Here is a 14,094-nt window from a genome sequence, read left to right as displayed (position 1 = left end):
GCTCTCACGTCCTGGGACCTGCAGGGGAGGTGCCTGTGGACGGGGAGGGTGGGAGGCTGGTGGGCAGGCGGGTGGGAGTGTGGAGGGCTGCTCCCAGCGCAAGAGCCAAGGCCAGCTGGGGAGAAGAGAGTCGGCAGCCGCAGCTCACGGCCAACGTGGATGTGGAGGCCAGCTGGCCAGGGACGGGGGGCCGGGGCTGCGGTGGGGGGCGGGGAGGCGGGCAGAGTCCTTGACCTGCCCAGACGGGGGGTGGCTGGAGGTGCCCTCTCCTGGCCCTGGGCGGGGGTAGGACAGGATGGAGAAGCACAGCTCCCTGCCCATCCTCCCTGCGGCCACTCCAACACTCAGTGCCCACCACTGCCTTCTCCCCTAGCTGGGGGCCACTGGCCTGGGGAGAGCAGGGAAGGACCTGGGTGACGGGGAGGGACGTGCGTGGGGGAGGGGAGCGTGCCTTGGAGAGTGGGAGGGAGCAGGAGAGAGGGGGTGGCCCAGGGGACGCTGGGCCCGGCCCCCTCTTCTCACCCCACGCCCAAACCCCTGGCCTACTGCACCCACCACTGTTATGAACCGGCTATGGCTCTCACGCAGCAGCCAGCCCGTCTGCGGGGTGACGGCTCCGTTCGTTCATTCATTCATTCATCCATTCACCTTTTTGTTCTTTCATTCCTGCAACCACTGACAAACACCCTCTGTGAGTCCCCAGGGTGCCCGGCGGGTGGCTAGGAATTCAGTGGGCCCCCATCCCAAGAGCCCTACCCTGGAGGCCTCGACCAACTCGCCAGTTTAAGAAAATGGTCACAGCTGACACTAGGCGGCTTCCTGGCACAGCACGAGGGGTCCTCGGGTGGGAGGGACCGAGCAGAGGGCTGGGCGGCGGCAAGGCAGGAAAGGGATGCGGGGGCCAGATCACAGAGGGTCTTAGAGACAAAAGTGAGGAGGTGTTCTGGGGTCGGGTCCAGAAGATCATTAAGACAGATGGCTGGCGGGGCGGGGAGAGGAGAGGGGGAGATGGGGGGCTGTGGGAAGCAGGCAGCCTGGCTGCAGGCCTTCCTCAGCGGGGCCGGGACACCCAGGCGGCTCAGACAGGCAGGGCCGCAGAGGTGGAGGGAAGTGCGGGGACCTGACACCGAGGAGAGGACGGAGAGGACGTGGGCTCCGGGGGCGGGTGCTGTCCTCTCAGCCTGGAAAGCTGCGGAGGCTCTGACGGCCACTTCTCATGCTGCTGAGCTTGAGATTCAGGCAGAACCGTCCAGCTGGCCTTGGGAGGTCCAAGGTGCACCCGGCCAGGAGTGGGGCCTGGGCACCGCGAGCGGGGTGACCCCTGGTGGACCTCGAGTCTCTGGGGCAGGCGACCATGCTCAGAGAGGAGGGGGCCCGAGCTGGGCCAAGTGATGCCCGGCTGCCGCCCAAGTGCACCCCTCGTGTCTGGCTTGAAAGAAAGCAGAACCCAAGGCCCCTCATGCAGGGCCTGCTCGGGTCCAGCACCCTGTGCCGACACACGCTGAGGGCTGCCTGTCCCCAGTCCACAGGGCTGCCCAGCCCAGAGGGAGGGCAGAGGCTCTGGGCTCTGGGCTCCGGTGTGAGTCCTGGCGCAGAACCCTGGGAGGGGCCGAGCAGGACTTCATGCCCCCCCTCGCCCACTCCCCACCCAAGGGGTGTCCTTCCTGGCCCCAACCCCTCCTCATCCAGCCAGACTCAGGAGAGGCCGTGCCCTGGGCAGCCCTGTGTTCCCCGGGCCCCAGTCTGCAGGGGCGGAGCAGCAGGGCACTGGGAATAGCCAGCCAGCCCAGCCTGCACGGCCAGCCCACCCCCAGCTCTCCCGAGGGATAGGGCCTGCAGGCGACCGGGTGGCTCAGCTCAGGGAGCTGCTGCCCCCAGGCGAGATGGCGGAGAGGGGTCCTCGCTTTCTCCAGGCCAAAGAAGGAGACTCCCAGGGCCCCACGCCAGGCATGGCAGGAGCCCCCAAGGTTGGGCCCCACCAGGCCCGGGCTGGGCCTCCTGTAGCAGCGGGCCTGACCCCCAAAGACTCCAGAAACCCAGGCTCCCCTGTCAAATCACAGCAGCGCTAGTGCAGAGTCACCTCCCACACAAGCCCCCTCGGTGAGCGGCTGTCCCCAGCACTGCCCTGCCTAGGCTCCATACACCAGGAGGTTCTGCCACCCAGGGAGCCCTGTCGGGGCCTGGGCCCCTTCCCCAGTCCCTGCAGAGAATCCCCCCGTCCCGCCACCCCTAACATCCCTCACCTTACAAACCCAAAGCAGCTACTGATAAGCTTGCTGCTGGCCTGGCTGGTTTCCTCTGGCCAGGTTGGCTGGGTAGGGCGGTAGGAGGGCCAGCCCCCAGCACTGGTCAGCTCAGAGGAGTCCCAGGTCCAGTGCATTGGGCCCCCTGCTCCCCTGGCCCAGGACCAGGTTTCCTCCTGCAGGAAGCAGCACCCAGGCCCCCAGCTGCAGCTTCAGCCTGTCCACGGGCCCCAGCCCTCCTGAGGACAAGCCCCCAGCTCCACCCCTGCTTCTAACTGCAGCAGCCCCTTCCCTACACCCTGATGTGGAGGCCAGCGGTCCGACCCCCTTCCCAGGCTGCCCTGGGCTGCCTGCTCCCCTGCAGACTGGGCAGGATGGTCTGGGGCCCTCCTGCCCATCTGCCATCAAAGCCAGGTCTCTGTCCCTGGGCCCAGCCCAGTTCTAAAGCATGCTGGATAGTTAGGAGCTGCAAGCCCCGCACTTCTCAGAAGAAATCTCCCCTGTGCAGCAAGCTCGGGGCATGGGGGACCCCCCATGCCACCCCCGAGTGTGGAGGCTCGGGCATCCCTGTGCGCCCAGGCCCAGGGTAGATGCCCGAGGACAAAAACAACTCATGGCTTCACCCACACAACCTGCCCAGGATTCATGATGACAAGGAACATCCGTGCATGTGGCACCAGCGAGAGGGGCCCGCTGGATCCCAGAGAGGGGACAGGACCAGAAAGGTTCTGTCCCCCGTCCCCTTGGCTAGGAAACCCCACAGTCAAGTGCTTCTCTGCTTGCTTGGGTGAGGTGTTTCCTGGGAGAAAGACCCTCACCACACTTTCCGAGACTGGAGAGTCAAATTGGCCAGCTGACCCTTTGGGCTGCCTGTTAGAACTGTGCATAAACCGAGAGTTAATAGGCCACGAGACAGCGCCCGAGGGAAGCAGATGAACTCACAGTACTTGGACTTAGTAACTTGTACTTTATCTACTCAGAGGCAGGGTTTGGTTTTGCTCTTCCGAACCAGGCTGCATTCTGTATTTGCGAGGATTAGGACCCTCTGAGCAAGGGGAGCGCGCCCCTGCCCAGAGGCCCCCAGGGGTGTCCAAAGAATGAAGGAATCCAAAGCTGCTATTGTCCAGGAAGCCGGGCTTGCTTTTCCCAGGCGCAGATTGCCCTGAAGGTGAGTCCACGTGTCCTGCATCCTCCGGAAAGGCCTCTGGCCTCTCAGCAGGTGAGGCTGATTCTGGAAAAGCAGCGGGGGAGGCCGGCTCGAGTGCACCAGACACCCAGGCTGCCCAGGAAGATGAAGGCCAGAGCTTCAAAGAGCTCGGTGAACATCAAATGTCAAGGCCGCCGTGCTTCCAAGGAGACGACCAGAGGCACAGACCAAGACGCCAGCACGAGTCTTCCTAACAGCCAGCGCTCATGAGGTTCCTGGATGCTCAGCAAGGCCCGAGGGGCCTGGTCCACCAGAGTGAGGAGGCCATTAAAATGCAGGCTCCAGAAGAAGACGCCACGTTAGAAGGGAGCCAGCGGGTCTAAGCCCCCAGGGCCGGGCTTGTGGGCTTGTTGGGGTGGGCGGTGGGGACAGAGAGACGCAGCTGGTAACCTGGAGCAGTTAGAAACCCACGCACACAAGGGCTCAAGGAAGGTGATGTATTCTGTACTTTCCAAAGCATCACCTCGGAGCAAGTCCTGCTTCCACAGCCAGGAAGAAAGAAAAACAGGCGAGGCCAACATAGAGCCGGCGCGAAGTCCCAGGGAAAGCAGCGGATCCGAACACACTGTGAAGCCCCCAGAGCTTGCACTCCTGCCGTGTGGACTTACACGAGTCCGCTCCCCTAGCCTCGTGGCTCAGAGGCTACAGCCGCCCAGCCCCTCCAGACCAAGGCCAATAAGGACTCAGACTCAGACACACGGTCCAGCGCCCCAGCGCTGTAAGACCCAGTGTGGTGAGGGGCCAGACCCACCCCCAAATCCATAGCCTCAGGGCAGCTCATTTGCATTCTCCCATCCTTAGGCCTGTTGAATGGGATTAAGTAGCTCTAAATGAACCCGTTACCAAGGACGCAGGAGAATGGGGTGAGAAGACGGCGTGGGGGTGTGGCCGTCCTGCTGCCCCAGCCGTGGGCCTGGTCCCCACAGTGTCCACCCACCCAGGCCCAGCGGGAGCTGGCTTCTCTCCAGAGTGCACGGGCTCTGCTCTGGGCCAAGGGCCCAAGGCCGAGATGAGAGCCACAGCGCCACGGGAACACCAGCCACACTCACTGCCCGGGCTGGAGCAGGGCTTGCCCCCATCGTGGGCGCCGTGGACGCAAGTGGCCCCGAGTATCGTCACCGGTGCCACCTGCACCCGGCCCCAGAGCCCAAGTAGCCGGGGCTCCAGAGCGGACCCGGGCCCACGCCTCTCGGGCACCGCTCTGACCCGCGGCCCCCCCGCCCCCCACCCGGTCTGCCGCCTGGGGACAGAGCTGGCTTCAGCCAGGACGGGCACTGCAGCGCAGAGGAGGCCGGACGTGCTTCAGTCCAACGAAGGAGCAGCCTCCTGGCCGCAAGGAGACCAACCGTCCCCAGGCGGCCTCCAGCACACACCGGCCCAAGGGCCTCCCCCGCCCTCGTGGCTGGGAGACCTCCCTTGCTCACAGGGGCTGCCTCAGGAGCCTTCTGGAAGGACTCCAGGGCCAGATCAGGCATCCCCCCCAGCCCTGCCCTCAGCCCCACACCCAGCAGAGGACCTAGCCTGACGTCAGCATCAGCAAGCCAGGCATGGCGGGGACAGGGAGCTCAGGGACGGGGGGCGGGGAGCAGGAGGAGGGGTCAGTAGTTTGAGGGTGGAGCCCCCTCTCCTCGACATCATAGCCCCTCCGCACGCCCTGAACTACAGGCTCCGTCCATCCTGCTCCCCAGAGGAGCGGCCCGGTAGCCTCCCCTCCCCTCCGCTCCCCCGTTCCAACTACCCCTTCCTCTGGCGTCCATTCCAGACTGAGCTGAAAAGCAGGGCCCCGAGCCCAGGCAGGGGACTGAGCGCCTCTGAACAGACACCCACCCCTCAGGCAGAAGAGACCTGCCCTGTCCGGGCGCAGCTCGGGAATGTGGGAGGAACAAGTCCCAGCCGGCTCAGGGCCCACGGGGGCAGGGAGCACGGATGCCCACAGGCGTGCACACGCGCCATCACCGCGCATTCCTGGGGCCTCGGCCGCCCAGTAAGAGCAGGCCTCCCGTGCGTGAGCACGTGCACACACACACACACATGCACACACACCCCCCACTGAGGTGCAGACCTGTCATCACGCCCACAAGCCTGGTGCTGGCTGGCCGCCACGCAGACCCTCACCCGGGACCGTCCCAGGAGAGCTGAGTCAGGATCCCATGAGCGGTTGTGTCCGCCAAGGAGGTGCCACAAGGAACCCCCTGCCCGCCCCGCCCCCCAGCCAGAGGTGGACCAGCAGAGGGCCCAGCAAACCAGCCAGAAATTCGCACCCCCCGGGGTCTCCCACTCCAGGTAGGCGAGATCCCAGAGCCCTTCTGACCATCCCCAGGCACTCGGCCCAACCACACACCTGAGAAGGAAACACTGCCGAGATGCCAGAGACAGGTCTGCGCCCACCAATGTGCTGGGCTGCCCCCCGGCTCAACCCATCCCCTCTCCCAGGTGCGCTGAGCTCCCCCCTCGTCCTGCAGCTCCTGAGTCAGGGCTGGCAGGCCCAGGGCCGGTAGCGGGGAGGCACACACTGCCGCGGCCTCAACTCCAACTCAGCCCAACATGCTAGACTCTCGGGGCAGAAAACAGCCAGGTGCCCTGGGCGGGGAGGGGATAAGCCCCCCACCTCCCGCAGGCCCAGGCCCAGCCTGGTATGTAAGTCTGCCATGCGGTGTGGGCATGGTCTCTCTGGCTGGACGTGCAGCCTGGGCTGCCCGGGGAGGACCAGGGCACCGCCAGGCACCCACCCCCCCCTCAGGCAGGGGCTCTCGCACCTGGCCAGGTCCACCTGCGCACCTGTGTGATTCCAAAAGTTGGGAGTCGAGATGCAGCAAACAAATGTTGGGTGTTGGACGTGAGAAGCACGGTGAGCCAGGGGTTGCTGCGGGGGGTGGGGGGGCGCAGCCCCAGGACAGGTGGGACGTCGCCCTCCCCAGTCTGGAGGGTGGAGCGCGTGGCCTCACCCAGCGGCGCCCCTGAGGTCTGTACGCTTTCCAGTCTGGATACTATCGTTTCATGGTTTTTAAAGTTGACAGAGAGAGAGAGAGAGAGCGGGCTCCTCGACCCACACAGCCCGCTTCCAGAGGCCACAAGTGTCCCGGCCAACAGGCCACAGGACACCGAGGCCTGGAGGCGCCACACGCAGCCAAGAGCCCGGCTGAGGCCCCTGAGCCAGCACGGGGCTCGCACGGGTCTGACAGGCCGGGCGGAGCCGCGGGGGAGCTGGCTGCCCCCAAGCCGCCTTCCAGATAAGTCTGCTTGTGCCTCTCCCCTGTGCCAGGAGACGTCCCACTCCTGGCAGGCCGCGGCAGCCCCCCAGCCTGGAGGAGCAGGCGGGGCCCCTGTACCCTAGGTGCGACCAGGACATCACGCCTGCCGGGGAACTGAGCCCAGAAGGGCATGGCCGTCTACCCGGCGGCCTCACTCACCCACAGGCAGAACGTTTGTGCTCAGGAAAGGCCGTCTGCACTCCAGATCGGGGCCTGGGTCCTCGGGCGAGGGCACCATCGTGGAGGGACCGAGGGCTCTCGGCAGTGGGGCGGCAGGTGGGAGGTGGGACTGGCCTGGATCACCAGCTGAGGCCGGCTGTCTGAGGGAGGCAGGGAGAGGCTGCTCTGAGGTCCCTCTGCCCCGAGGGCCCCAGAGTCCTCTGCCGGGATGGAGGCTGGGCCTGCCGCTCGTCACTCCTAGAGAGGCAGGGGCAGCGGGGCTGGTGAGTGAGGTCTGTCCAGCACCCAGGTTAGTGCTGGGCCGGAGTGCAGGAGGAGGCTGTACTGCAGCCCAGCTCCGCTCCCCGCCCCGTCCCCCGACAAACAGCCCTTCAAGGTGGGGTGCAGGGCAGCCTGGCAGGGAGTCTGGCAGGAGGGCGACCCCACCTGGGACCCTGGGGCTTTGGACAAGGAGCAGATGCAGCCAGAGGGCGGGGGATCTTATCAGTGGCTGCATCACCGCAGTGTTGACCCTTTCTCTGTGCTGGGACTCCTTCCATAGCCTGATACATTTCAAAGGCAACGCAGAGTCACTTTACAGAGAGCAGCCAGCCCCCCTCTGTTGTGATGGTGCTCGATGCACTGGCCAGCCCTGGGCCACGCTGGGGCCTCACGGACCACAGGAGGAGCCCAAGGCTCAGGTGGGCGCCTCAGCCCTTTCTCCTGCCCTCAGGTCCCACTGCACTGTCACCCCCCAGGTCTCACTGCACTGTCACCCCCAGCTCTGCAGTCTCAGGCCCTTCCAGCCACCACTTGGTCTGGGCAGTGGGTGGAGGCCACGCTGGCCTCCCAGGCAGCCATCGGCCCCGGGGCTGTCTGGCTGGGCTCCCACCACCCCCTCGTAGGCCCAGGCCCCGCCCGGCCTCCTTATGGCCTCCACAGAGGCTCAGTCCCGCCCAGCCTCTGCACAGGACCCCCTGCTGCACCTTTCCAGCTCCTCCCCAACCAAGGCCCTCCTCGCTCCCCCAGGCCAGCTCCTTCCAGAGACTTCCTCTGTGCCCACTCCCTCCTCTGGGCCTCCTCCCTGGGGGCACCAGAGAGAGCACAGAGGCCAGCATGGGAGGCCTTGGCCGCTGGGCCCTGAAGCACTTCTGACGTGCCCAGGATGGAGCTTCTGAGACCTGGCCCTCGGATGGACATCGGGACACCCGGGCCCCCAGACACCCGGAGCCACGCTCTGCCCAGGTGGGAAAAACAGCGGGGGTGGGGTTCAGCACCCCCTCCCAAGGGCCCCTCAGAGCCGCCCTACCTCGTGGCCCTTCTCCAGCCGCCCGGGAAGGAGGGCCCTGTGGCGGTGTGCCCTTCCTCCACCCTGGCAGGCTGCAGCCGCCAAGCCCTCCACCTGGCCCAGCCCCCCAATATCAGCAGCAGACCCAGAACCAGCTACCCCCCCAGGGCCCGACAGCCAGGGCCCCCACCCCAGGGTTGCCCATCCCCCTCCCTGCTCCCCCAGGATTTCCCTGGGGTCCTGCATGTCCCACGAGCACAGAGGGGATGCCACGCATCCCCCACTTACCCACCCAAGCCCGGCTGGGCCCGCACAGCCCTCCACAGGCCCACTCCCTTCCTGGGTGCCCCCTCGTCGCTGCCCGGTTCCCGGGATCACCTGCGGTGGCTCCCCCGAGGTGGCTGGACCATCACGGCCCCTTGGTCACACAGCCCGAGAGGCCAGCGCCAGCTCTGGCCGCTGAGCCAGCTACTGCCAGGGTTCCGAGCAGGCCCCACGCTTCCTGCCGCGGCGGGAGCCCAGGAGCTGTGCCCGGACATGTCTGCCAGAGCGGGGCCGGGCACGGGGCTCAGCCTGGGCTGGCACAGTTGAGCCTAAGTAGGCCACAGCACCCACCAGGAGCTGAGGCGAGGCCACAGAGGGCCATGGGGTCAGCGGTTGGCGAGCTGAGGCCCGGCAGCACCGGCGCCTGTGAGCCCCGCGCCGCCCGGCCTTGCCCCCGAGCCACGCCAGGGCCCCTGACGGCACCCCTCACTTCCAGCCACGCCGGCCCCCGTGGGGAGGGGCTGAGGGTCAGAAGGGTTGCCTGGCCGTCCCCAGCTCGGCCCCTCGTCCTCTCACAGGCTGACCCCGGGCTAAGGAGGGGCACTGCCCCTCTCAGGCCTCCAGCCTCTGCTCAGACCCTGGCCCAGATGCCAGTGTCAGGCCTGGGAACTGGCTACTGCCCACGGGTGAGCAGTCACGGTGACATCATTCAGAGCCAGGCCAGGTCGGGGGGCACAGGGCCGAAAGGTTTACTGGACTCCTGCCCCTCAGAAGCCGGCCGTTTAATCAGGGCCCTCGGCACAGGCCCGGATAGGCTGGAGGGTGGCCTGGCTGAGCCCAAGTGCCCAGGGGGCGACGCCCACACCCAGACTGGAGGATCCGCCTCCATAGAATGGCCTGTGCCCAGCCTCGAGGCCCCGGGATGGAGCGGCTGCCATCTAGCAGTTCCTGGCGAGTCCACAGCGCCCACCCGCCCTGCCGTCGCCCGCTGCGGGGGCCTAGGTGTCCCTCAGGCCCGGTCTCCCGGCCTGGATACTGGCTACAGCTTCCAGCCCAACCCCGCGGCGCCCCCTCACCAGGTTCCACAGAGCAGCGGGCTCGCAGGGAGAGTGCCACAGGGGCCACAGAGAGCCCCCTTCCGGCCACCCTCTCCCTGTTGCCTCCCTGTGTCAGCGCCCTGGAAGTGGGGCCGCCTCCTCCACCGGCAGCACTGGCGTGAGAAGAATCCCACCCACCAACCCCAGCCCAGCTGGTGTGGCTGCCCTGGGCCTGGCCCCTAACATCCAGCCTTTCTAGACCCTCTGCCCAGGTCTCCCCTGGTGTCCACCCCATACTGGACACCTGGCCCGAGGCCCCCAAGGGCTGACACGGCACGATATCTGGGAATCAAAAGGAGGGCCCATCTGCTGCCCAGGGCCCCCCCCAGCCTTGCCCATCCCCCTCCCCGCTCCCCCAAAGCTGCCGGTGGGGTCTCCTCCCCAGGCGGGACCTTCACTGCCCAAAGCCTCCCCCGAAGCTCCCTCCCACACAGAGCCTGCTTATTCCCGCATCCCTGCCACCCCAGCACAGCCTCCAGGCTGGGAGTGGGGGCCAAGGTGGAGGAGCCCTGATGATGGGGCGACAGGTCAGGGCTCCCCTGTGGCCTGCGAGTCTGGAGCTGGACCCTCTACCAGGAGCCACCTGCTGCCAGAGCCTCCCCTGTGCCCCACCCTGGACCTAGCGGATGAGGACGCAGAGAATGGAGGCTGGACCTTGACAAGCCCGGCCTCCCCCTCGAGTGGGTCAAGCCAGCCAGAGCCCAGCGCAGAGGCTGTCACCCAGGGCCCGCCAGGCCGCACATGTCAGCAGCCCTGACCGCGAGGCCGGGCGGGAGTGACTGGGAGATGCAGCCACACGTCTGGGTCCAGGGGCTTCGTGGAGCAGGACCCTTGCCCGGGGACAGGAGGGAAGGGCTTTAGTTGAGGGCAAGTTCTGGGTAAGAGCAGGGATCACTCAGCCAGGGCACGTGTGTGCAGCCTGGGACCCGGCCGCCCTGCTCCAGAGAAAGAGCCCCTCCAGGTCCCAAGGGATTGGGGGGGCGGATATCCAGAGCAGCCCTGTCAGGTCGGGGAGCTGGAGGCCCCAGGGTTGGGGACACACACTTGGAACAACACGGCATTAGAAGGAGGAAGAGAGAGAGTCTCGCGGGAGAGAGATGCGTCTCGAGAGCACAGTGCCGAGCAAAGAAAGCAGAGCTCAGAAGGCGGCAGACGACCAAGGCCCCGCCACAGAGCACCGCTTCCCCAAGTGTGGCCCACGGAACCCCAGGGGTCCCCCAAAGCTTTGGGGGCCCATGAGTTCTGAACTATTTTCATGATTCCACCCTCCTTCCCCGTGCTGACGTTTGCACAACAGCGGGTAACACTCCGCACAGATCAAGGCTGCGGGACCACAGCCGCATCACCTCCTGCATCACTGCGCGCTCAGGATGAAACAAAGAAAACGCCGTGTCCCTGAGCCCGTCCTCGACAGAGCAGTAAGAGTGACAAATTTGATTAAACCCCACCTCTGGGTTCGCCTCTTCCTAGTATTCTGTTCGAGACCACGGGGAAGGGCTCCCGAGTACACACAGAGCTGCCGCCCCCGAACTGGTCGCGGACACAGCCCACAGACACCATTTTTTTACCCGAAAGAACAGCTGGCAAACTGGCTATGCCGTACGGGTGTGCAGACATCTGGCAGAAGTTTCCTCAAAAACAAGTGAAGTAAGCACGTCACTTCAAAAGAAAATAAATAAAATGACAGGATCTGTCGCAAGGACCAAAGCCACAGCTTAAGTGAACATCAGCATTTGGAAGAATTTGAATCCACCACTGTGAGTCTGACAGTTTCCAGACAGTGAAGGCTTTTTCTCATGAGAGCGGTGGTGTTAATGTGCTCTAATGAAACGTGTCAACATTTGGAAAATCCACCGAACTCAGCCGACCAGTATTTCCCAGATGACCAAGACAGGGTAATCCAAAATCCCTCACAGGTGAAGATCCTTTCCAAGCGAAAACCAGACCAGTGGGTGTTAGCGTAACAGAGCCCCTGATGGCCGTTGATAGGGATGCAGCTTTCACATCTCAGCTCCCTTAAAGAAGCTCCATTGGTTCAGTTTTGGCGGAGCATCCGAGAATATCCACCGTTACCTGAGTGGGCAGATTTCCCCGTAGTCTTCACCACAACGCACTGGGACAGATGGAATGCTGTGTGCTCTACCCAAACACGACAGAGATTTGCAACAATGTAAAAAAATGTCACTCTTCTCACTGAATTTTTTGTTTGGAAAAAAACAGTTATTTTCATAAAATGTTATTTCTATTAACGTGTAATTACTTGATTGTTATTTTTAGTAAGGCCTCATCCATAACTATTTTTTTTAATGATCACTTTTACGTTCTATTGTGGTACCTGTCAGGTGATCATAACCAGGGGTGTGCTGGGCGAGACTGACCAACCACCTCTCGGGGGAGGAAAGCCCTGAGGATGGTGTTTGCTGATGTCCGTGGTGTAAGCACACCCACCGCAGCCAATTTCAAGCTATGCCCGTGAGATTACTGAGCGCGGAGTTGGGAAGAAATGGGCGACATTCCATCCCCTGGGATTTCCAGTCCTCAGATGGAACAGACACAAACCCTATCTAGACAAGAACATGGATAATAGTAAGATGTGAATAATTAGGAAGTGCTAAGCTTTGATTGTTGATTGCTTGTGCTTTTATATAACTTATATGGTTTACGTAATTTGATTTTAATAATGGCTGTGTTTAACAGCCAGCTCCCAGGATTACTAGAGGTCTCACAGCCGGCTCTGGCCAGCTCTCTCTCCACTGGACACAAAGCTCTTCGGAGTCCCCAACAATTGTTCAGAGTGGAAAGGGGTCCAGAGACCAAAACCTTTGCACCGCTAACATTGATATGGATCAAAAATAATTGCAGGGCCTCCCTGGTGGCACAGTGGTTGAGAGTCCGCCTGCCGATGCAGGGGATACGGGTTCGTGCCCCGGTCTGGGAGGATCCCATATGCCGCGGAGCGGCTGGGCCCGTGAGCCATGGCCGCTGGGCCTGCGCATCCGGAGCCTGTGCTCCGCAACGGGAGAGGCCACAACAGTGAGAGGCCCGCATACCGCAAAAAGAAAAAAAAAAAAATAATAATAATAATTGCAACACAAAATGTGGAAGCAAACTGAGTGTCCATCATGTCCATAATAGATGAACGGATAAAAAAGATGTGGTACATATACACATGGAATATTACTCAGCCATAACAAAGAATGAAATAATGCCATTTGCAGCAACATGGATGGACCTAGAGATTATCATAGTAAGTGAAGTAAGTCAGACAGACAAAGACAAATACTCTATGACATCACTTGTATGTGGAATCTAAAAAAATACAACAAACTAGTGAATATAAGAAAAAAGAAGCAGACACACGGATATAGAGAACAAACTAGCGGTTACCAGTGGGGGGAGGGGTAATGTGGGGATGGGGGATCGGGAGGTACAAACTATTGGGGGTAAGATTGACTACAAGGATGTGCACAACACAGGGAATAGAGTCAATATCTTGTAATAACTGTAAATGGAGTACAACCTTTAAAATTGTATTAAAAAAACTTTTAAGGTAAGTGCAACCAAACACAGTATGCATTCTGAAAAATAACTAAAACAAAAGGTGCACACTGAACACCCACCAGAGTGCGTCCCAAGAAGGGGCTGGATGGGGTGAATGTAATCAGTCAACCATGCACCAATCAGTCAAAAGCAGGGCCGGGATGTGAAGAGGAGTGGTGCCCAGAGCCCTCTGTGCCCGAGGCCTGCAGAAGACATTGCTGTGGAAGTGGGCGTCTCCAGGTCAGAACTTGGTTTGAAGCCTGCCTCTTCGTAGCCAAGAAATTCTCCCTGAGCTTTGGTTTCCTGGCCCGTAAAGCAGGTGCACAGAGAGCCCTTCCCCAACAGGAGATGGCAGGTGCCGTGTCCACCAGCCAGGTCTGGAGGAGCCCAGCCTGGCAGGTGGGCACAGACCCTTCCGTGTCTTCACGCTCTGGGACCCCTGCCCTTGGGGGCACTTTCCCCACCCCTGCACCAGGAGCACACCCCACAGGAGCCGGGCTGCAATCACTGGGGTCCACCCCATGAACAGAGATGGGCCCTGGGAGCGCTCCCATCCTCCTGGCAGCTCCAGCCCCTCTGTGCTGCCTGAGCCCCACCCTCTCCGAGAGCGTCACTGCCAACCTCCGTGCTCCGTGCTCCGCGAGAATCTGCAAAGTGTGGCGAGGTCAGTCTCCACGTCACAGTGGCGGAGAGTGCTAAATGGGTCAAACTGCCCCGCGGGGCCAGAGGAAGGGCCCCAAAAGGGACAGCAGGGGTCCCGCCTGGACCACCTCCATCAGACGCCAGCTCCCCGCGGCCCCAAATGGAATCCTGAGTCTTCGGGCGGGATGGTGTCTGTTGAGTGGAAGAGGTAAGTCAAGGCTTGGGGTAGGCGGCTGGGAGGAGGAAGGCACAGGGCATGTCCCTGCAACCCTGTGTCCTTAACCCAAGGACACAGAGCTCCTGACCAGAGCCCCAGGGGCGGCTGGGGGGGCCCTGCACCCACCCTCACCCCACAGTAGTACCCAGGCTGGCAGGGAGGAAGGTCTCGCTCGCCACAAAGGTC

The 14,094-nt window shown here is 62.8% G+C and overlaps 1 protein-coding gene across 1 annotated transcript; it reads left to right on the top strand.

The window, feature by feature from the left end:
* Nucleotides 1-1,354: 1,354 nt before the first annotated feature.
* Nucleotides 1,355-4,975, top strand: LOC132484676 (basic salivary proline-rich protein 1-like). Its single transcript, XM_060091532.1, has 4 exons — nt 1,355-1,579; nt 1,743-1,947; nt 2,426-2,560; nt 4,377-4,975. Exons 1-4 carry the CDS (start codon nt 1,355-1,357, stop codon nt 4,973-4,975), a joined length of 1,164 nt encoding a protein of 387 aa, XP_059947515.1.
* Nucleotides 4,976-14,094: the final 9,119 nt, after the last annotated feature.

Source organism: Mesoplodon densirostris, chromosome 2, assembly GCF_025265405.1.
Source record: "Mesoplodon densirostris isolate mMesDen1 chromosome 2, mMesDen1 primary haplotype, whole genome shotgun sequence".
In the NCBI taxonomy this organism is placed as follows: Eukaryota; Metazoa; Chordata; class Mammalia; order Artiodactyla; family Ziphiidae; genus Mesoplodon; species Mesoplodon densirostris.
Note: the sequence above shows the minus strand (reverse complement) of the source record. Positions and strands in the feature narration are given on the sequence as shown.